Consider the following 23,307-nt stretch of genomic DNA (forward strand, 5'->3'; position numbering starts at 1 on the left):
AGTGTCCCAAATACCAAATCTATGAAACATTCCCTCCGGCATTTATCTTCTCGTTGGGTTGCTTGCTGTGCTGTCCTCCCTCCGTTTGGATTTCAGTACCCTTACTAGCTTTATATGGGATACTCTGAATTTGCCCTAACTAGGACCAATTTAGTTCTACATGGAAGGAGAGTCTGAGTCACATGTTCCACTCTGGATAGGTCTCCACAGACCCTCCCAGAGACACACAAACAACACAGGCATGTCATTGGCAGGTCCCCTCACATGCTTCTCCAGGCTGATATTCCCCCAGCACACAAGAATGAAAACTCATTTAAAACCATCACCTCTTCTATGAAGTCTTACCCCCAAAGAAGAGGCAAAGTGGAACTTCTGGGTTTTTGGATCTGAAAGCAAGCCAGTTTCCGGAAAGGATGAAACTATGTTCTAATTTCATCTGGAAATGCCTAGGGTGTTGACTCATGTTGTCTTTTGGTGTGTGTGTGTGTGTCCCAACACATCAAATTAATTCATCAAAATATATTTTGACAGCCTCTAGGTCCATCCACCTCACTACAAATAACTCAATTTCATTTCTTTTTATGGCTAATATTCCATTGTATATATGTGCCACATCTCTTATCCATTCATCTGTTGATTGACATTTAGGTTAGAGTCTGTCATACAGAGTGAAGTAAGTCAGAAAGAGAAAAACAAATACCGTATGCTAACGCATATATATGGAATCTAAAAAAAAAAAAAAAAAGGTACTGCTGAACCTAGTGGCAGGGCAGGAGTAAACATGTAGACGTAGAGAATGGACTTGAGGACACAGGAGGGAGGGGAGGGGGAATCTGGGGCGAAGTGAGAGTAGCATCGACATAAATACACTACCGAATATAAAATAGATAGCTAGTGGGAAGCAGCCGCATAGCACAGGGAGATCAGCTCGGTGCTTTGTGACCACCTAGAGGGGTGGGATAGGGAGGGTGGGAGGGAGGCTCAAGAGGGTGGGGATATGGGGATATATGTATATGTATAGCTGATTCACTTTGTTATACAGCAGAAACTAACACAGTATTGTGAAGCAATTATACTCCAATAAAGATCTATTAAAAAAAAAGAATACATTTTGAAAATCAATTTCTCTTAGTTATCTGTTTAAGGTTGACTCCAAAAAGCCTGGTCTTCCATGACCCTGGAGTTGAAATAGCATAATTACAAAAAATCCAAATGTATTTAAACTTCAATCTAAACAAAAATAGATATTAAAGTGCTACATAACTAAAGTTTCTTCAAAGCGCTAGGTGGACGTGGGTAACTGGAAAGTTGAGATTTCAGCAGCTGTCTCAAATCTCTCTCCTACAAATGAGGACTTGCCAGAATAATCCAGATTCATGTAAAGTTAGGCTAGACCACACCTTAAATCAGTGACTCCAAGTTCACTATTTTACAGAAGGGGAGAATGAGGCTCCAGGAGGTTGAACATTAGTCAATCACAAACCCAGGAGAAAGCCCCAGAACGCTTGACTGCTGACCCCAGGCCCTGCCCCTGCCCCTGGCTGCCTTCCCATTTGATTTGCACGTGTAGACAAGTCCACCGTGCCTATGACCACGAATACCACAGGCCCATCTCATGTCTTTCACTTTGCATTCCAAAGTACTATGGTATTAATTTCCATTCTTGCAGTCTGAACAGCATCAAACACCTAATCACTTTGGTCTCAATGCCTACAGATAGGTTAAGGAATTTTCCATCTTCTTTGAAATATGACCCTTAGTTTTCTAGCAGAACTACTGATTTAGCTTTCTAATTTCTTCTTTTTCTATAACATCTATACTTTTCTATTATAGGAATCAAACATGCTAGATATGAAAAATTAAATAGTATAAAATAGTTTATTTTTTAAAATTCCCCCTTCTCCTACCCCAATATCCACTCCCACTTTTAAGGATTTTTGCCAGTCTTTCCAGAACATTTTTGTGCATAATGCAAGCAAGGAAATATGCACACCCTTTAAAAATAAAATGTCCAAGATGTCTTGGCCATCCTTCCATGTCAAGATCATGTAGAAATACCTCATTTTTAATGGTTATGTATGATTCCATTCTATGCAGTCCTCTATTGATGCACTAAAACAGCGGGCAGAAATCTTCGTTTATTTTGTTCAAAGATTTATCCCAAGCACCTAAAACATTGCTGGGCACATAGTCAGCACCAGTAAATATTAGTTGAATGAGTGATGAACATTTGGGTCATTTCCAGTTTTTCATTATTCCAACAATGCCTCAAAGAATACTCTTCCAAAAGAACAGCTTTTCCTGTCCTCATGTGCTTGTTCTCAACAAGAATGGATGCTGAAACGTGTAATAGCTGTTTCTATAATGTACTAGGAAAAGAGAGATTCAGTAGAGATCCCTAGAATAAAGTATACACATTTTAAACTTAGAAAGATATTACCAAATTTCCCTTGAAAAATATTGGTCAACTTCCAGTCTGCACCTCTTTGCCTACACTGTGCCAACACAGAATCTCTTCAAACCCTTTAATCTTCAAAAGTCTAATACATGAAAAACTGTATCTCATCCATATTTCCCTAATTATAATTTGAGGCCGAGCATCTTTTCATTAATTTATTGGTCATTTCTATTTCACTATCAGAGGAGCCTCCTTTTCACATCCTTTTGTCCACTTTTTGGGGGGTTTGTTGGGGACATTTTCTTATTGGTTGTGAGAATAATTGTATCTATAAAGAAAATTTGTGGGAGCTGCTTTCAGGAAGGGAAGAACCTAACTACAAAAGGGAAGAAAGTACATAAGAACAGACTATGGGAGGAGAAGGAAATATGCACAGACAGACTAGACTTGAGGATACCTTGGAACCCAATCATTCAAACACATTACCATCTGACATGTTCACTTAAGCAGGAGAGAAAAGGGGGGAAATATTAGCTAGTTGGTGTTTTGGAATGCAAAAAGAGTCAGTCCCCTTCCCTTTGTGCCACAGCTCTAGCAGCTGGTGGTTACTGGTGGACCATTAGCAGGAGTCTTAGCGTTAGCAGCCAATACGGCCCTTTACTCCTCTGTGAAAGACTTAGGGTTTTTTCAAAGTCCAGGCCATCCGTGGGAGAGTGTTGGGTATGTAAATGCCACTCATCATGCATGTGTTGCTGGAAAGAATTAATATAACCCTCTTTCCTCAAACAGGAATTCCCTGCATAGCAGCCCTGGTGGATGCGTTACCATTAGAGATGGGAAACTCCATACCTAATGACACAATTTATTAAAGGGCTTAAATGGGATGTTCCTCCTCCTCCGTACATATTTTGAGCTTTTTGGTTGCAGTTTCCTAATTCTGCCTTTTGGAGGGGATCCAGGTCTTTAGACATTTAAATACAGCTATGCCCTTGATCTCTAGCTTATGTAGCCTAACCATTCTTTGCCCTTTCAACCAGTCATCCTCCACTTCTTTTAGTCCCCTCTCTGTACCCTAGCATACATGGGGTTATTACAATGTGACAGGGCTCCTCTTAGAGAATAATTCCCTGAACAGAGTCTGAATCCAAGTCTTCACATGTGTCCTTACCTGTGCTAAACACTATTTTAAAACAATCAATGCATTCTTACACTGCATTGATTTCTTAGCATCTGCTGTACAATGATGACTAATATTCAAATCTGCAATTGATTAAACTCATATCCTGGTGGCAGTTTCCCTTCCATTCACACACACACACACACACACACACACACACACACCTGAATTTTAATTCTAAATATAAACTTCATTGTTTTCATTACTGAATATTTGCTTTAAATTTATCTTAACTAAACTTGCTAAGGTATTTGTCAATTCTAATCTTGTCTTCCACTGTTTTAGCTCACCTTCCCAGCTTTGAGGCATCATGCTTACAAAACGTGTATTATCAAAGGCTGTATACGATAGTGACAGTTGGGCACTCTGGCAACCTCCCTGCTGACATGACAGGATTCCCTAACCAACCTGCCTAGGGTTGAGTTGTTGAATCATCTGGGAAAAAGTACACACACACACACATACACACACACACACACGTTTGTGTTGAATGCTTAGCTGAAATCCTGTCTTTGTACTAACCTTCCAAAAAACAATGTGAGTTTAGCAATACCTAAGCTTAGTGAACAAATAAAGATTAGAGATTATCAATTTTATTGCAAGTTTCATAAACCACTGACTGAATAACTTGTTCTGGAATCTGGGTGTGGATCAATATCAAGCCTACAGTACTTCATAAACACATTTTTCTTTTCAGCACTTAGTGGTAATGTTCAGGAGGTGGGTAAAATTTAGAAAAGCTTAAGAAAAGGGAAAGTTAATTTCCCTATTCTTTAGGCACTTTCATACACTGTTGGCAGGAGTGTAAATTGGTATAAACTTTTTCAAGGGCAACTTGGCACTATCTATTAAAATACAAAATATGCACAGCCTGGGGTCTAAAAGTCTCTTGAAAAGAAAGTTGGACAGATACACAGGAATGAAAAGGATAAAAGGATATTCACTGGATGTTGATCACAGGAGCAATTAATGAGAAGTAAACAAAATACCCATACAACATCAAGTTACTGAATATTCATTATTCATATAGTAGAATCTTTAGAAGCCATTCAAGAATGACGTATATTTGGGCTTCCCTGGTGGCACAGTGGTTGAGAGTACACCTGCTGATGCAGGGGACGCGGGTTCGTGCCCCGGTCTGGGAGGATCCCGCGAGCTGAGGAGCGGCTGGGCCCGTGGGCCGTGGCCGCTGGGCCTGCGCGTCCGGAGCCTGTGCTCCGCAGCGGGAGGGGCCGCAGCAGTGAGAGGCCCGCATACCGCAAAAAAAAAAAAAAAAAAAAAAAAAAAAAGAATGACGTATATTTATATTGATCAGAAGGAAAGAGTATCACAAAATATAGTTGAATGGACGGTAAAGCAGGTGGTAAAACAACATGTTCATATATGTATGTGTGTATATGGATACACACATACATACTTGCAAATGTGAGCACAAAATACTGACGGTTATTGTTAGGTGCTTGAATTTCAGGGAGTTGACTTCCTCCTTTCTTTCTTTCTATATTATTTGAATGTTTAATAAATGACAGGAAATAATAAATGAAAGAATAAAAACTTTTCTGTGCTCCATATACAAAATTGCTGATATATAAGTTGTTTCTCAGATTAGGGGGGAATGGTATCAAAATAATTTTAGTTTAGGGGAAGAGATTCCTGAGACTGACCTTGGGGAACTTAGACTCCTGCTGTCTTCTATTTTGGTGAACTTCGAAAAACAGAACAGGCCACAGTTCCCCTCCTTTCAGCCTGGTCCTTTAAAATTCTGATTACTCTTAACCAATCTCTCTCTAGTCTAGCAAACTAGCACAGTAAACTTCCTCCAGGAGAGACAGTGAACAAACCTGGCCTCTATCAAATATTAAAGAATGAATGTCCTTCACAATTGGAATGAATGTCCTGGCTGTAGCTACGCAATACAGTTGGATGGAAAAGGAAGGGTTCCCAAGGTCAGGCTCAGGACCAATGCACTAGTGCCAAATTCAAATCCTCCCCCAAGAGCCCTAGGGCCCTCACCTGGATCAAGTCAGTGTCCATCTGAGTTTTGCATCATGGGCCAAAGATTGGGAGTATCTCTTTGCTGGGTCTTTTCAAGTTGAGAGAGTTAATAGTAGAGCTCTGAGTTTAGGAAATATCTTGTAATAACACGGCATTGCAGTAATGTATAGGCTAAACTCATGCAAAAAATATTTGTCTCATTCCCACACACTGAACTTGATAATTACATAGGAGCTGGATATTAAGGACCCAGACATAAAGGAGTGGGTTAAAAAGCATAATTACAGCTCAGAAATAGCATGTGCCTGAGGATATTTCAGGCCAGGTCCTACTCAATCAACAACAACAAAAAACAGCACCCAAAATCAAACGGTAGGCACTCTCTCTCTATCTCCGCAACACCCCCCGCCCCGGCCCCCTTCTCTCTCTTTCCCCCTTATTTTGGGAAATAAACCATGAAAAGAATCATGCACCATAATGATCATTTAGGAACAAACCTGAGATGGAAACTGGTGGCAAAATAAGGTCCTTAGTTCTGGAATTTTAAGGTTAAAGCCCCAAGGATCTCCTCTCAGGTCCTGAAACTTTATAGGACACTATTTGACATCTGTGCTTCAGAGAAAAGACCGAATGTCCATGTCTCATGGGCTGTTTAACTGAAGGAAGCTATTATTTTATCCTTAATATGGTGGGGGTGAGGATGTATTAATGAAAGGCTCAAATCATTACTGACCAACTACTCTTAAGCATGCAGAAAACAAGACCATGTCCTGGGAGGTGCCCAAGCTTCATCAAATGCAGGGCAAGATCTCATGGGCAGAAATGACACAGCAACCTAATCTCAGAAGCCATTTTATCATTAATCAAAAATGCTCGTTTCAAACTTGCTTCATGTTGACCATTTTCATATCTTACTCTCCCTGAAGAATACAGAGTAGCTCCCTATCATCTTGTTTATCAGATAGAAATAGTTCAGCTGCCAGGCAAGGCCAACCTCTCTCTTTCCTCCTGAACAAGTGACCTCTTCCCAGCTTCCTCCACAGAAGCTCTCCCCAAGGATGCTCTATCTCTAATCCCATGTCCACACCCATCATTCATCTCTACCCTGGTGCTTCCCTTGTCAGGACCGACTCCACCCTACAAAACCAGGTCACAGCCAGGCTCAAATGTACCCTGTTAAGACAATTTCCGCAACTGGAAGTATCCTGGAGAGTAAAGAAAACTAGAAGTAGAGTCAGAAGGCCTGGATTAAATGGTCAAAGTTAAGTCACTTAATAGCTGTTTAACTACCAGCAAGTTACTCAACCTCTCTGATTCTGTGCAAATGGCATCGTCGGCCTAGGCTGCTAGATATCAAGAGAGGTGCTCTAGGTACCTGAGTTCAGTCTGTGGCTTCTGATTCCTTTTTATAGCCCTAGAATGTCTGGAACAAGGCTCAGATTCTCTTTGTGCTGAGTAAACTCTGTTGATCAACTGTCTCTCTTACCCATTATCATTGTGTGCCCTGTGCTGACAGGCTTATTTCCACTCCCACCCTCACTCCTGTTACATGGTCCTATATCAGCCCCCAGTTCCACCTCTTCTGGTTACAAGTGCAGCCAAAAGCCAGCCCAAACCTTGCCATTCATTTTACGTTTACAGTAGCTGAATTTGCAAGGATATCTATAAAGAGAGAGTGAGCATTTGGTGACCCAAGGATTCCCACCTTCAGGGGCATAAGGGCTGCTGGTCTCCTTTAGTAGCTCAATGCCTCCCAAATGCTGGTCTGTCAGTCAGATCCATCAGCTTTTAGTGTCCTTCCTCTGAAATTCTGAGGGTGTAGGTCATTGGGCTGGCCCTCCAGTTGGTATTTGGTGAAGGTGGGGAAGAATCTCAAATGTCCATGTCAAAAGAGAGCCAGGTTTAGGAACTGCTGCTGCAGTTAATGTAACTATTTTAAACTTTAAGACACACATAAATTCTTTTTGAGAATTATGCCTGAGACAGCCAGAAACATTATAGATAACCAGAAATTCCTTTTATTTTCCACTCTAATTTGTGACCTTCCTTCTTCATCTATGAGACTATGGGGCACAGCATTAAGACTTGTAGAAGTTCCAAGCTGGGAATAACTTAGAAAAGGTCCAGTATTTTTCACTATTTGTTCTCGGTATGCTACTACTGAAGAATAATCAGGAAAGAATCCTTCCTTCCTCTTTTTCAAGTTTTCTCACTTCTTTAGGGATGCCTCTGTGAAGTTTTGGGAAGCTTATATGCCATAAAGATCTTGGCATTGTTGAGTATAAAATCCACCATGAGCATATTCTGACTTTGTCCCTGAATAAGTGTGTGGTTTTTGTTTGGTTTGTTCCAGAAGCTCTTTCTCTGATTTACATTTCAGCAGTGTAAAATATATGAGAAACACCTTAACTTCCTGGCAAATTTTTAGGAGAATACTGCTTTAAATGGAGAATGAGCCCTCTGTTTTCCCAGAACTTTTCTCTGCATTCTCTGACTTTGGGAACAAAATATAATACTTAAAAAACAAACAAATAAAGGAATCAACAAAAAGCAATAGAATTTAGACCCAAGACTTTACTTCAGAGGGTTCAAGGTAAGGAGAGTAATTGCCTACAAATCAATCAACAGATTGAGCAAAGGAGGGGAAAAGATGTTGTGCTGTTTCCTTGATCCCTATCTGAATTCCCAGAGTTCCACAGAACATTCCAAAAGTAATTTGGCTTTTGTGCACAGTGTACAGGGACTAACATTTTTCAACAGAATTTCATAAGGAGATAGGATAATTTTGGATCCTGCTCTCAGCAGAAGCTGAAAATTGGGTGCTGCTAAGAGGACAGAAATGGTCTTTTTTACATGACCACTCTTCTGAAAAACCACCCCAGGGGTGGAAAATCGCCTACCCTAACCACACTGAGAATCATGGTGGATTTGCCCAAGAGAATTCCTGCTCATAAAAATCTGCAAAACAGATCTGTTAGAACAAAACTGTAATTACAAACAGCAAGAATCTCACTTAAATAATTTTGCAGCTATAATACCAACTGATTCAATAACCCCCAAACTTGATCAAACTCATAAAAATTGACAAGATTTGAGTCCCCTAAAGGTGATTACTGAGCATGTTTGACTGACCACCAAACTATGTGAAATGCTAAAAAAAAAGAATAAAGAACAGGACAACAGATTTCAATCCAAGCAATTTAAAATATCGAACGATTTTCAATATGACCCAGCAATCCCACTACTGGGCATATACCCTGAGAAAACCATGATTCAAAAAGACACAGGCACCCCAATGTTCATTGCAGCACTATTTACAACAGCCAGGACATGGAAGCAACCTAAATGTCCACCAACAGATGAATAGATAAAGAAGATGTGGTACATATATACAATGGAATATTACTCAGCCATAAAAGGGAACAAAATCGGGTCATTTGTAGAGATGTAGATGGACCTAGAGTCTGTCAAACATAGTGAAGTAAATCAGAAACAGAAAAACAAATATTGTATATTAACACATATATGTGGAACCTATTTGCAGGGCAGGAATAGAGACGCAGATGTAGAGAACGGATGGGTGGGCACAGTGGGGGAAGGGAAGTGTGGAGTTAATTGGGAGATTAGGATTGACATATATACACTACCATGTGTAAAACAGATAGCTAGTGGGAACCTGCTGTATAGCACAGGAAGCTCAGCTTGGTGCACTGTGATGACCTAGATGGGTGGGATGGGGGGTGGGTGGGAAGGAGGTCCAAGAGGGAGGGGATATATGTATACATATAGCTGATTCACTTTGTTGTACAACAGAAACTAACACAGCATTGTAAAGCAATTATACTCCAATTAAAAAAAACTGGCAGAAAAAAGGGAGAACTTTTAGCAAGTATATTTTTTTACCAAATTCCAGAAATGGAAGTAAAGTGACAGTAGGTGCCCAAGGTCATGTATATGTGGGTGACCTAGTAAAGGAACATGAAATGCCTGACATCTAGCCAACACCTAGCTCCTTCCACTTTGGAGAAAGTAAGAACCAAGAGTGAAAGGATGCTCTGTGAATTCTTGTGGCCGTACCTGTATCCTCATAGATTATTTCCATGCTCAGTGGAGTTATTATTAAACTAAAGCATCACACATCACTCTAAAGTTTTCCTCAGAGAGAAATTATAGCTTTCTACTTCCTCAATTCTCTTGGTCTGGGTCAGAACATTAATATTTGTTGGACAGCATGTTTTTAAAGTGGGAAGATATTTCAAAAATCAAATATTCTGGTTTGTTTCAAAGAATATGTTCTCAGCTAAAGTCTGATGCTTTCTTCCTGTGGGAGTGAGCCACAGTTGGCCACAATTCACCAGAGTTTCCACCAGCTAACAATAAAAAATTATGTCCCCTTCTAAAGAAACAAAAGAAAAATTACACTAAAGTTGCATTTCCTTTCCAGTCTCCAAAGACAATCTGCACAACTGGCTCAACATGCCAAATTAAGCCAAGAGAATTTATCCGTATCTAATAAGGATTAGTAAATGTTACAACATTCAACACGGCCTTAACATAATTTATACTCCACCTTCTAAGGCGCTGGGTTCAGCGTGGTCTTGTTCCAGCCCTGATGGAGGAGGATATGCAGCCTACTCCTGCAGTGTCCTCTGAGAATCCCAATCATGTGTACAACAAGCAGGAGGGCTCTTCGCGTGATTAAAGAAGGTTTCTTTATACAGAAATAGTACCTTTAGAACCAGAACGTGGTGACTGAGCTAACTACCTAGGGAAGATTCAGGTGTCTCTCCCCTCAAGCCCAAGATAATTTTTTTGGAAGCGGAAAACCTAGTGATGGAACCTGCTTTGCGTCTTGCCAAAGCTGGGTGTCCACCTGCAACTTGGAAAACTTTGGAAACATTTCTAAGTTACATATCTGGAGGGAGGAAGATTAAGACTTCTACACTTCAGGCTAGCCAGCTCTGACTGGGTCTGCTCCATTCCATTTCTCATCCATACTTGCCAAAAGTACAAAGAGGCAACTGGGACATTTGCTCATAGTATCTGTTATTAAGATAAATCGGCAACACTTAAGCGTCTTTGGTTCATAAAAAATAATCCCCCAGAGATGGCTCTTCCCCCTCCAAAATATCAGCTTTTTGTTTCCCTGCCTCACCAAGGATTGCATCACTAGAAAGCTCAGGAACACAGAGGCTCTCCCTGGAAGCCCGACCTCATCTCAAGAAGCCTCAGAAGACCCTGAGAAGACCCCCAGCAGACCTCCCAGGAGCCTGGACAAGAAAGACCAGGGCTGGGAGATCTGGATACTCTTTCCTGGAAGGAAGATGTCTGAACCCACACTGAACTGGGTTCTTTCAAGGCAATGTCTGCACCTTCTGCACTATTTGTTTTTCTTTAAGGATAAATCACGGTCTGGCTCCCAGAAAAGCAGAAGACAGAGGCCTATTTATGAATGTTGTCACTCAATTTCTTTCTTCTTTGGTCAAGGGAACAAGTCATGTGGAGTGGGTCTGTGTCAATGGATTGTCACCAGAGACTGTTTGGGACCATCATTCCTCAAAGCACAGTGCTACCCTATGGGGAAAAAAAACATAGCCCTGTCTTTGCACCTCAGAACTGAGATCAACATCCTGCACATTTGTGCAGCCCTCAGCGTTTTTAAAGAACTTTCCCCAGAGAAGATGCTTCATGATAATGCTTCTCTGTGAGTTAGACAGCAAACAACATACCCATTTCACAGGAAGGTAAGTTGACCTGCTCACCATCATATAACTAATAAGTGAAGATGAGTCGGGATTACACAAGCCAAATGAGCAAAATTCAGAGCCTTCCTTCTTCTCTGTCATCTTTGAAATCTAGAATTCTCAAACATTCCCTGGTGGGAAAGATGGCAACTGTGTTGCAATGGAAAACAAAGGGGTTAACTCTGTTACCCCTAAGGTAGATTCGCTCACTAACTCTGTGACTTGGTTTCTCCATTTGCAAACTGGAGACAATGATGGTATTACCTCACTGAGTTTTTGTGAGGATTGTAATAAAACAACAAAAGTACAATGCTGTGCCTAGAATATCATTTCTTCAAGAAATAATAGCTGTGTTAATATCTTACTGAATAATATATCTCCCCTACTCAACTGCAGGCTCCATCAAAGCAAATACTGTCACTTTCCTGTGCATCCTCAGAGTCCTTGGTATAGATCAAGTACTCAATGTACTATATATATGAATGTGCTAGAATAGTTTCTGACTATCAAAACTGTGAAGAGCTAAGAGGTCTGTTAGTTTAATCCCTTCACCTTACAGATGAGGAAGCTGAGCCTGTGAGAGAGAAGCAAAACGAGCTGCCCAAGGTTCTCAGTGTGTTGGGGGTCAGAGCTGGGCTAAAACTCTGACCCCCAGGCTCATTCCCAGACCCTGCACCTTCTATTACCTGCCAGGGCTTTCCTGGCAGCCCACCTGGTGAGATGGGCTCCCTTGTTTTGTTTAAAGATTAAAGATTTAACATCATACTTTCTGGATGGCTGCTGAGTCAGACATCTTAGAGAGTATCTGGCCCCCAAACCCAAGAGGACTGACAACAGAAACTCTGCCTGACCTTGTGACCCGCACACCTGCTTCCTACCCTAGCACCCAAAGGGGCTTTGGCACACCCAAGGTAGCCCAAAGCAGTAGGGTTTCTGGTTGGCTTCTGAGCTGTGTTTGGAATTCTAGGAGCGCTGAGCCATGAGAGAGAGGAAATAAACCAGCCTCGAGATGACTGGTTAATCAGAGGTTTCTGGGGCATAAGAACCAGCCTGGACTGAGACCTTCTGAGTTTCCACTGTTGTTCAGTCAATCGTCACTGTTTTCTGAAATGCACCGCCTCTCTGTCCAACCTGAACTTGTAAACTCCTTGCACAATTCCACTGTGCAAAGATCATCTGAGTAAAGATTTGCTGGCTGTATCCAATGGGCATTTCCAAATGGCCATATCAGGGCAAAGATAAGAGAATGGGGTTTTGGTTGTGCGCTGATTTTTAAAAAAATTTATCTCATATAAACACTGGTGCTGTGGGGTTCTGGCTCCCCCACCTTGTCAACTCAGCAACTGCACTTGGGATCTGACCTGAGAAGAACAGATTCCAACTCTCCTGGTTACAGTTTGTCCCCACTGACCACTCCCTCCCTGCACAGTACTCCACATGGCCTACTCCCACCTCCCTGCAAGTCTTTGCTCACCTGTCCCTTTCTCAAGGAGGCATCCTGGGAATGCCCTATTCAAAATCACCCCCAGACACCTCACAGAACATCATCTTCATTTTTCTTCATAGCATTTATTGTCAATTAACATGCTATATACTTGATGTCTTTATTTTGTTTCTTATTTGTGTCCTCCACTAGAATACAAGTTCTCTCAGGGCAGGAATTTTTGTGTTTTGTTCCCTATGGTACCCCTAATGTCCAGAACAGTATCTGGCATATAGTAGATGCTCAGTAAAGATTTGCTGAATGAACTGCCCATTTTGTCCCATGACTACTCCCCTTAGAAGTCATAAAAATCTGCCTCTGCCTCTTGCTCTCTAAGTTTACCTACCATTTGTCCTAGAATAGTGATATTCTTTCCCAAATCTATGAGACTGGCATGTTATTAGAAACAAACTTAACACAAACAGTTGACATTTATGTAAAAATTTTAAAATGTCAACTACTTTGTAGAAGAGAGCTATTGCTTAATTCTCTACAGTCCTTAAAATACCCGTAACTCCAATATTTCTACTTTGGGGCATTAATCTTAAGGAAAATAACAGAAAAAAAGATTTATATATTGAAATGTTCACCAAGTGTGATTATAAAAGTGAAAAACTAGAAACGATTGAAATCCCAACAATAGAAGAATGACAAAATTAATTATGGCAGTGATGGAAATCATAGAACCAAGATATATGTGTTTGAAGACTTTTAAGGACATTGGCAAATGCACACAATATCAAACATTTATAAAGCTAAAAAAGCTTTATTATGTAGTATGTCATGTCTTTGTTCAAATATGTATGTAGACAATGGAATGTAGGCAAGTATAAATCTTATACTTATTATATCTTATACTTACACATATACTTATTTCTGAGTGGCAGGATTATGGGTAATTTTAGTTTTTATTTACATTTTCTAAGTTTCTATAATGAGAATACATTATTTTTACAATAAAACATTTATTTATATGCTTTCAACTATGAAAAGTATCATTTACATAATAAGGATGGTTACAAAATTAAGTCCTTATTACTTAAAAAAATTTTTTTTATTAGAGTATAGTCGCTTTACAGTGTTGTGTTAGTTTCTACTGTGCAGCAAAGTGAATCAGCTATATATATACATATATCACCTCTTTTTTGGATTTCCTTCCCATTAGGTCACCACAGAGCACTGAGTACAGTTCCTTGTGCTATACAGTAGGTTCTCATTAGTTATCTATTTTGTACATAGTATCAATTGTGTATATAGTCCTTATTACTTTTTAATATAGTGCTACATTGAAAAAAAAAAACAGTAAACATGGGGGATTCTGGAACTTTTACCTCTGCATGTGGCAGAGGATAACAAAAGAAAGTGGCACTTCCCAAAAAGAATATGGAGTTGAGTAAGAGTAAAGAGAAATGTTAAATTCTGAGTTTGATAATTGTGTTTCTGTAATCAGGAGAGAGGAGGGTGAAAAATCCTTTTCCTGTTAATTACTTGAAAAAGCCAAAAAAGAAGAAATTCTGAAGCCAGGAAAGGGTAAACTCAGTCTGTACAACAATGCAGATCAATGACAAAATCAGCATGATTTAATCACAATTATTCAAGGGGTAGTATGAAGCAAAAAAGGGGCAGGGGAAGGACTTTTCTTTCATTTTGGAATTCAGCATCAGGAAGACACAAGGGCAGGAAGTCGGATCTTTTTTCAATTCAATTGAAATGATAAGGTGAAGACAACCTGAAAGGACTTTTAATTATATGATGAGAGGAAGGAAAGGAGGGAGAGAGAGAAAGAGACCAGGAGGAACCTGTTTTTGTATGTTAAATGATGAAGAAGAAACTGGAAAACTAAAGGAAAAAAGGCTTTCAAGCAGATATCTTGAGAATGAAACACAAAGGCTCCAAGAGGCAAATGTCAACATTTCATGCGGGAAAGCAGAAAATGAAACACACTTGATCAAGCCCACAGCCCTTTCTCCCCTTGGCAGTGGGTGACGCCTGGTGATGCAGGAAGAGATAAATCGCCCTCCCCAGCCTGCACATGTGACCCCGGGGTCACGGCAGGAGCTGGCTGGGGCAGCCGGGGAGGCTGGGAGTGGTGCTCAGGGTCACAGAATAAAGCCTGCTTTTTATGCTCCTTTTTAGCCCCAGGTCAGGGGGGCTATGACCTAAGAGGTGTAGCACCAACTTGGGGACATCTGTTGGGAAGACCATGAAAGAGTTTTAGAATGAGACCCCTCACTAGCCGTGGCATCTTTGCCTAGTTCCTGGACCATAGTTTCCTCATCTCCAAAATGGGATTAATAACAACTGGTTTTCAGAGCTGTTATGAGAATTAAATGAGATAATATATTTAAAATTCCTAGCCCAGTGCTGGGTATACAGCAAGAGCTCAAAAACTGTTAGCTCTTCCTACTCTAAAATGTGAGTAGAAAAACTATGATGAATAGCAAGAATGCTGCACACATTACACCCACACTTGATTCCTCTTAAAGCAATGTCAGTCTAAGGTCCCCCCAAAATCTACACAGCATAACCGCTGGATCCCTCCCTCCCCAAAATACAATGGCTCCCTGGAGGCTAACATCTTGGAAACTCTCCCCCATATACACTATCTGAATGTTCTTGGAGGCAGTAATGAACAGGTTAAAGCTGAGGGGATTTCAAACATGTCTAATCCAATAAGAGGCTTGGTAAAACATGCGTTATCACTTAAAGAATAACTGTTTAAAAATAGAGCGCAGATGTGAAATTTGAATTAAAAAAAAGAGAAAGCACGTGAGAGATCTTCTTGGCATTTGTATACTCTTCTCTGTTTTGGTCACCTTCAGCTAAGCCTGTTATTCTGAGGTACTGTGCCAACGGCCAGATACTGCAGGGGGTGCTTCAAATGACTGAAACAAAGCTGGCAAATCACTCTGAAACTTACAAGTCAGACCCGTCTCCCCCTTTATGTATTTCTAAAAGTGGGGGAATGCAGTGGTAAAGTTGGTCTTTTCAAGTTTTTCTACTTAAAAAGGTATACTCCAAAGCAAAGAGCAAGTTTTTCTAAGAGTAGTAATACTTACACTAGGATCCTTGAAAACTTAAGAAAGTATCATGGTTGGATAGTCATTTGTCACAAAAGATAGGCTACGGATTGTCAATTACAACATCCATAGGAATGCCTATTTCTGCAGGAAGTATTCCCTGCCCCCTCTAGCAAGCAAAGACTTTTGCACATTGGTAACACTTCTGCACCAAAAAATAGCAGTTTGCTCTGTCATCTGTTTCATGAGCTAATATCTGCCTTATAGATGGTAGAGATGATAAAAAAAACCCAAGGCTCAAGGATGAAGTCAGTAACAACATCTCCTTCTATAGCCCAAGAGTGCCCCACACAGCCCCACCAAAGGTGCTCCATGAATGTTTAGGGAAGGGATCTAAAATGGTTTAATTAATTAATTTATTTATTAACTGGTTTTTAAAACATGGCTTCCTTCAAATGAGAGACTCAGAAAAGTGGTCCATCAGAGTCCGCCTGATGCTTTGGGAAGGTGCATTTCTAACAGGGATTTGAGAAGCATATGGAATCACAGAGAAAACACTTTGCCTCCACAATCTTTGAGTGCTAGTTTGTGTTGTAACTGGCAAACCAAATGGATTCCCTGAGTATTGGGATTGAGGCACCAGCTGCCTAGAGTAAGAAATGTCTCCAGGCTAAGAGAGCAGAGTAGTATCCTGGCCAATCACTTGGACACTAAGAGTATACTGTTTTCAGTAACACCAAGAGTTCAGGTTTTACCTCTGTGAGGATGCCCTGCTCTTGGCCTGCTGAGGAGTGATCTAAGTATTTCTTTTTTAGAAAGAGGTTCTCTAGAACATACTGTAAAGACCCTTGGCACTGAAGTCAATGATAAATAGAGATGTGGCTAGATTCTACCAGTGGGTCATGAACAGCTTAACCCAAAGTGAGTCTACAGTGAAAACCAATGCATTTGCATTCCAGCAATTTGATCTGGGGCAAGTCTGTGATGCATTACAATGCTGGGATCAAATCAAGCTTTTCTGGCACTCATCCAACCACAACATGAGGCTATGGGAACCCTATTGCATGAAGTTCCTTCACTGCTGTTCAATTGTGTTCACCTCCTAAACCATAAAGGGTAATTAAAAGTCATCTGCATACCATGTAATGGAAGTGTAAATGGGGAGCACAACCAAGTGTGGCCCCAAGTAGAGGGGGAAAGAAATGCCTGGTCAACCATCCCACTCAGGTGCTTCCTGCTTTCCTTGACAGGATGGTTCTACCTCTGCTGAGATCCAATTTTGGCTAGAATCTCATCCTTACAACCAGCTCTCCTGAATAATTCCCAGGGCAGAGTCTGCCTTCTCCCACTCTTGGCCATACCTGTTTGGCTAATTCTTAGAGACAATCCTATGATGGTCTGGACACAATAGGGGAGGGGGAGACATACCCAAATCAGTTATACTGTGCAGACCTGGCATAGCCTCCAGAATGTTAACCTGGACATAGGACTTCTCTGCAAGCTCTGGGGGAAAACACAGAGAATCAGTGGACTAGTCTTAACGCCTTCCTGTTCCCAACTGACCAGTGGGTAACCAAAAGCAATGCCAGAACTGGTAGGAAGGGGAAAAGAAAACCAAGCACAATTTATCTCTGATCACAAAAGTATTCTAACTAGTTCTGAGAAATAAGCTGGTTCTAATTTCAACTAAACAATAGTGTCTGGCCCTCATTTTAAACAGGCATTTTCATCAAGGATGTACATTTCACTACTTCAGCACACAAGGGAGTGTTTGGGAATAAGGCTTAGGGGGTAAGATTTAGTTTTAAGCTTCCTTCAAAACCCTTTAGCAGCAGGAAAATCCAATGATTTCAGAATTAATTATTTTGATGTCAGTCCTTTCTTCAAGGGTGGAGGAAAAGAGTTGGGGGGATTGGATCTAAGATACAGAAGAAGGAAAGATGATAAATTTTAATAATATTTTTTAGAACTACCATCCCTAGAGAAAGAACAAGAAAATTAAAAAAAAAAAACCTTAACTAATTCCCAATTGAGTCCCTCTCCCAATATTGCAAAAATCTAGAAGGAAGATTTTTTTAAGAAGAGGTAGAATAAAAGTGTCAGGGGTGTGTGCTTGTGAAGAAATGGAATTGGGAAGAACACAAAAATTGGATAGACTTATATGTCTACTACCAAACTATGATTAATCCTTTATCGTCTTGTAAGCAACAAGTAACAGAAAGTTAATTTGTACTGCTCTCTTACCTTTATACAGCGCTCAGCCTAGAATCAACTCAGATGTCAACACCTGAAGAGAGTCATAAAGATTCTTTTGTTGTTAAGCATAGTTGGAATTTCTGAACTGATTTCATATCATCTTCTCTGGCTCTCTTGATAGGTGTTTAATGGGAGTTTAGGTATTTCTAGGCAAATTAATTTATAAGACACTCAAACGTTTTCAGAAAAGAAATGGTGGGACTCCCTTTATAACTGCAAGTAATCTCTGCCACATCTGGAAACTCAGTGGCATTTAATTCAAGAAGAACCTCCAAAATTGGAAGGGATCTGAACTAGAATACAGCAAAGAGACTGGAAGGAAAGGTTCAAAATGGACACCATTGCAAATAATTCTAGTATGGTAAAAGTCATCTCTGCAAAGTGTCTCTTGCAACGTGGCAAGAAAGAACATAGCACCAATTTTGTGGTCATGATTCAGCAAGCAGCTCTCCATGTCTTCTACCAAATCCTATAAGTTGGTGGTGGCTTTCTGGAATATTAGGGTCAGAAGAATTATGAGGCTAAGTCTTGTCTAATGTAATGATTGATCAAAGAAGTCTCTTCTTTTAATAAGCTGCCCTGGCAATTCACTCACTCACTCATTTATTTATACAGTCAACTAATATTTGCTGAATGCCTACCATGTGCTAGCAATTGTGTTAGGCCTGGAGACAAATGGTCAGCAGAAAAAAAGTCATGAGGCCACATTCTCAGTCCTCATGGAGTTCATTAACTAGCATGACAGATAGTTTCTATTCAAGTAACCACCAAAACAAATGCAAAATTGCATCTGTTCCAATGCAATTAAAAGATGTACATGTGCTACAAGAGTGCCAAACTGGGGATTTGACCCAGTTGAGAAAGTCCCAGAGGCCTCTCTGAAATAGTGATATTGGACTGAGATTGAATAGAACCAATAGGTGTTAACTAGGTGAGGAAAAGAGGGAAATGTGTTCCAGGCAAAGGGAATTGCATATACAAGGCAGAGAGCACGTTGGCTTGAATTTTTCTTTATCCCACCAGCAAGGGAAGTCAGGGAAGATTTTTCAGCAGTGAGAGCCAGAGAGTGATGAGCCTTTCATGAGACATCTTTAGAAGAGATCATGCTTCTGCCCACTGAGGTTTGAGAACTTCTGGCCTGGCCTGGACTCTGGCTGCAGTTCTCCAAGGTATAGCCACCACCCTGAGCAGGCCAATGGCATGGAGGTGGTCACTACTGTCCACCTGCCTACCTCCTCATAGCAAGGAAAGGGCAGGATTTGGACTCCAATGATATGTTACTGAGACTGCCAGAAAGTCAGGGAGGGCGTCCTGTCAAAGGGCCCTGTTCCTATTCTATTTGAAAATCTCAATAGCCATAACAAGCAAATTCTGGCATTAGTTCTCTGTGGCTCCAATTGAGTGCCAATGCTTTTTATTTTTTTAAATATTTATTTATTTATTTATTTAACATCTCTATTGGAGTATAATTGCTTTACAATGGTGTGTTAGTTGCTGGTGTATAACAAAGTGAATCAGCTATACATATACATATATCCCCATATCTCCTCCCTCTTGCATCTCCCTCACACCCACCAATGCTTTTTAAAAAAATGCAAGCTAAGCGCTGGGACTTCTTCAAGGCTGGAGCCAGGGGATTTGGAGGGTGGGCTCAATTACAGCAACCTTAAACAGGGCACTCTGAGTGGTACTGGAGGGAGTCCTCCCTGTTCTGACACTGCATGGTTGGTGTATTCTGCTTCCTAACTTTGGATAATTTCTGCTCCAGAATATACCACTCTTAGCAGATCCTGCACAGCCTACCCTAGCCCATTACTGCTGTGATGGTTCACCTTCTTATTCACTCCAGCCTCACTGCCCTCCCTGCTATTCCCAAACACACCAGGACTCTCTTGCCTTAGGGTTTTGCACGGGCTGTTCCCTCGGCCAGAACATCCTTCCCCTAAATATCCACAGAGCTCACTTCCTCACCTCCTTCAAATTTTGCTCACGGCTTCTTCCCAGTGAGGCCCATCCTGTCGACCCTATTTTACAGTGTCATCAGCCCCTCAGTCCTACCCTGGATTCCTGTTGTTGGTATGCTGGTCTATATTTTTCTTTTTTCTATAACTTACTTATTATGTTTATGGTTTATTACCTTTCTCTCTACCCCCTCTAATTTAACAAGGTCCATGAGGAAGGGATTGTGGATACTGTGTGTAAAATATCTGTTGTGGATGAATCCCCAGCACCTGTCAGAGAGCCTGGCACATGGTAGGTATGCAATATGTTGGGTAGTTGGGTGATTATGAGGACAAAATGAGATAACGTTTGTAAACCTATGTATATATAAAACACTTAGTATAGACCTGGCTTATGGAAGTCATGTAATCATTCACACAATAAATATTTATCGAGTGCCCATTATGTGCTTGGCAAAGTGCAATAGCTATGGGGATTGTTGAATGAGCTACTCGAGTTCAGTCACTGGGAATGATGTGGGCAGAGAGACCTGTACGAGATGAGCTCAAAAGGCAGCCTGAAGAGGGTAACACTTCTCATGAGCCCATCTGCCTCAAAATCCTTGCAGAACATTGGGCAGGTGAACACCCAGACCTATGACCTTCCCCTCCCATTAGCCTGGGTGCCTAAAAGAGCTCTGCTCTCCCAAATCAGACATGCAGGTGATGACCACTGAGGTCTGGGACTCACCCTCCTGGGGATGTCCTCTCTGATGGACGTCCATGTGGGCTGCATACACAAACCAAACAAACTTAATAAATGTTGGGGGCCTGTTCAATGCAGGCAGGGAACTAGGGTCTAGAACTCCTAACATGTCTGCCCCCCACTCCCCAAGTGCTTGGGCTTTAGGGGTGGGGGGAGCGGGAAGGCTTTAGTGTCAACAACTGTCTGCTCTTTCTCCCACAGTTCAACAAACAGTATGTTCTCAACAAGCTGCAACTCCAAGGCATGTGAAAAACAGCAAAGATGAAATTGAAATTAAAATCAAACTATCTCTGAGGGCTGGTGGTGATAAAATCAATTAGTAGTAGCAGTAGTAGTAGTAGTAGTAATAGCAGCTTACACATACATAGCACATTGGTGTGCCAGGCATGTGCAAATCACTTTGTATACATTACACCTCACAAACAACCCTTTGAATTAAGTTATTAGCCCAATTTACAGATGAGGAAACTGAGGCTCAGTATTTTGCTCGTGATCACTCAGCTAACAAGTGCTAGAAACAAAATTCAACCTAAGCAGTGCAACTCCAGATGGCATCTACAAAATCCATTTAAGGTGTGTGGCAAAAAAATCTGTTTAAGTATCATGGTGTGTCCAGCTATGAAGCCTGAGCAGGGCACCCAACCTCTCTGGACCTCTGGTTCCTTCTCTATAAGAGCATCAGCCCTTCTGCTTTGGTGGGAGTCGATGAGTTAATGTATGTAAAGCCCTTTGACCCATACCTGGCACATGCTGAGAGCTCAGAAGTATTAGTAGTTGTTGATGTGATCAAACATCCTAAGATCAAGAGCTCTAGGCAGAACCTACTCTTTGTGAGTGGCTGGAGAACATTCTTAAATGGGTTTTTGGCATCTACTTCAGGTATACAAAGATAAGGGGCCCTCACAATTTCTGGAATACCCATCTGCTTGCAACTCTGAATTACTTTCTGAACATGGTGGGGTATGTGTGGATGCAGGTGGACTATACAAAACCTGAGCTCTATCACTTACAAGCTGTGTGTGTTGAGCTGGTTATTCCACACTCTGAGTCTCAGCTATGGCCCCTAAAAGAGGAGGTAATCTTGACACTCACATCACAGGGCTGCTGTGAGGACTGTGGGACAAAATCCCCCAGGGACACTGGATTCACATTCTGGCACAAAGTAAACCCTCAGTAAAAAAGGGCATGCTTTTATAAGCAAATTACTCATTATTTTTAGATCATTATCATTTACAACAAGGATACGTAAATTCACATTCTTTCTTGCTCTGTGGCCAGTAGGGTGTGGGGAAGAATTTCAAACCTAAGTCATGGAAAGAAGCCCATTCTCCTCCTTTGCTGCCTCTTTTTCCACAACAGCCCTTCAGACCCTGCTTTAGCCCAGGCAGGAGACTAACTCTGCATGGCTGGGGTTTCCTAAATGTGCCCCATGATACCCAAAACCAAGCCTGTCGTGAATAATGAAGGCTTTGTACAGCTTCCCAGGAGCAAATTGAAGGGCTACACTCAATCCTTCCTGGAATCCAGGAGTGCATTTTCATGATGCTGAGAAAGAAAAAAAGCAGCCTGAAAAAAAAATTCCTTATTGGGAAGGGTAGAGGGAGATTTGGGGAGGAAAGTATCTAAGAGACAAAAAGAAAAATTTAATCCAATGTGCCTGACAGTAAGGCCTCTGGCATCTTGTCTTTATAGCACTGCCAGGCTATTTCAGAAGAGCTGTCCCTGTAGGGTGGCCATCAAAACTAGAACCACTGGCAAATACAAAATAATAAAATTGCATTATAAATCAAGATATAGTGCTATCATCTATGGTTCCAGACTTTATGGCCACTGAATACTGGAAATCATCAAAAGAGGTGAAGGTCAAGATGTGATGTAGGTCTTATGCACCCCCATCCCCAATGATGGGGGAGAGTATCTCCTTAGCAGCTGACTGACCTGAGACCTTTGGATCATGTATGCATCGTAGCTGGACCCGTGGTACTTGGCCGTAATATCTGGGCTGTAGCCAGCATCACAAGTGCATGGTATATTCGAGCTCGGGGGCTGTTTCCTAGGTCTATAAACCTGTGGGAGAAAGCTACAATGGTTAGGTGCAGGAGAAGGGGGCACAGGGCGCACAGGGAAGGAATTAAGAGAAAGCAAAGAAGGAGCCCCGACTTGACTTTCTGTGGCCCAGTGGGTGGAAAAACCAGTGTAGAAGATGCACAGCCCCAAACAAAGAGGTCAGATGTAAGCGGCCCCTGACCCCTGGGGCCAGCACTAGCAAGGCATGCTGCTCTGCAGAATGACCCCAATGTCTGGCAGTGACTGGTACCTTCCTTCTGCAGGAGAGGGCACCCAGGCGTGGCAGTGCTCGCTCTCGTGCTCGCTCTCTTTCTCTCTCTCTCTCTCACAGCAAGGCAGCCCCATGAGAATAAGACTCTGGTTCAGGGCCAAAGGATGGCTTTTCCTTCCTGAGGAGGGAAAAAGTTGTCCCAGTTGTGAGGGGAGAGAGCTTTTCCTTTCGGGCTTCCTTTCCATTTACC

At 41.4% G+C, this 23,307-nt stretch overlaps 1 protein-coding gene across 13 annotated transcripts in view; it reads right to left on the reverse strand.

Annotated features, from left to right (window-relative positions):
- ERC2 (ELKS/RAB6-interacting/CAST family member 2) overlaps positions 1–23,307 on the reverse strand; it is a 985,114-nt gene that overhangs the window by 225,063 nt on the left and 736,744 nt on the right. For 12 of the 13 annotated variants that reach the window (XM_060111324.1, XM_060111322.1, XM_060111321.1 and 9 more), the window contains one exon: positions 22,718–22,846. The exons of the other annotated variant lie outside the window; for it this stretch is intronic. In XM_060111324.1, coding sequence (XP_059967307.1) covers positions 22,718–22,846 — 129 coding nt within the window. The remainder of the gene's footprint in view (positions 1–22,717; positions 22,847–23,307) is intronic. 13 annotated transcript variants of the gene reach the window in all.

This window comes from Mesoplodon densirostris, chromosome 10 (assembly GCF_025265405.1).
Source record: "Mesoplodon densirostris isolate mMesDen1 chromosome 10, mMesDen1 primary haplotype, whole genome shotgun sequence".
Taxonomy (NCBI): domain Eukaryota; kingdom Metazoa; phylum Chordata; class Mammalia; order Artiodactyla; family Ziphiidae; genus Mesoplodon; species Mesoplodon densirostris.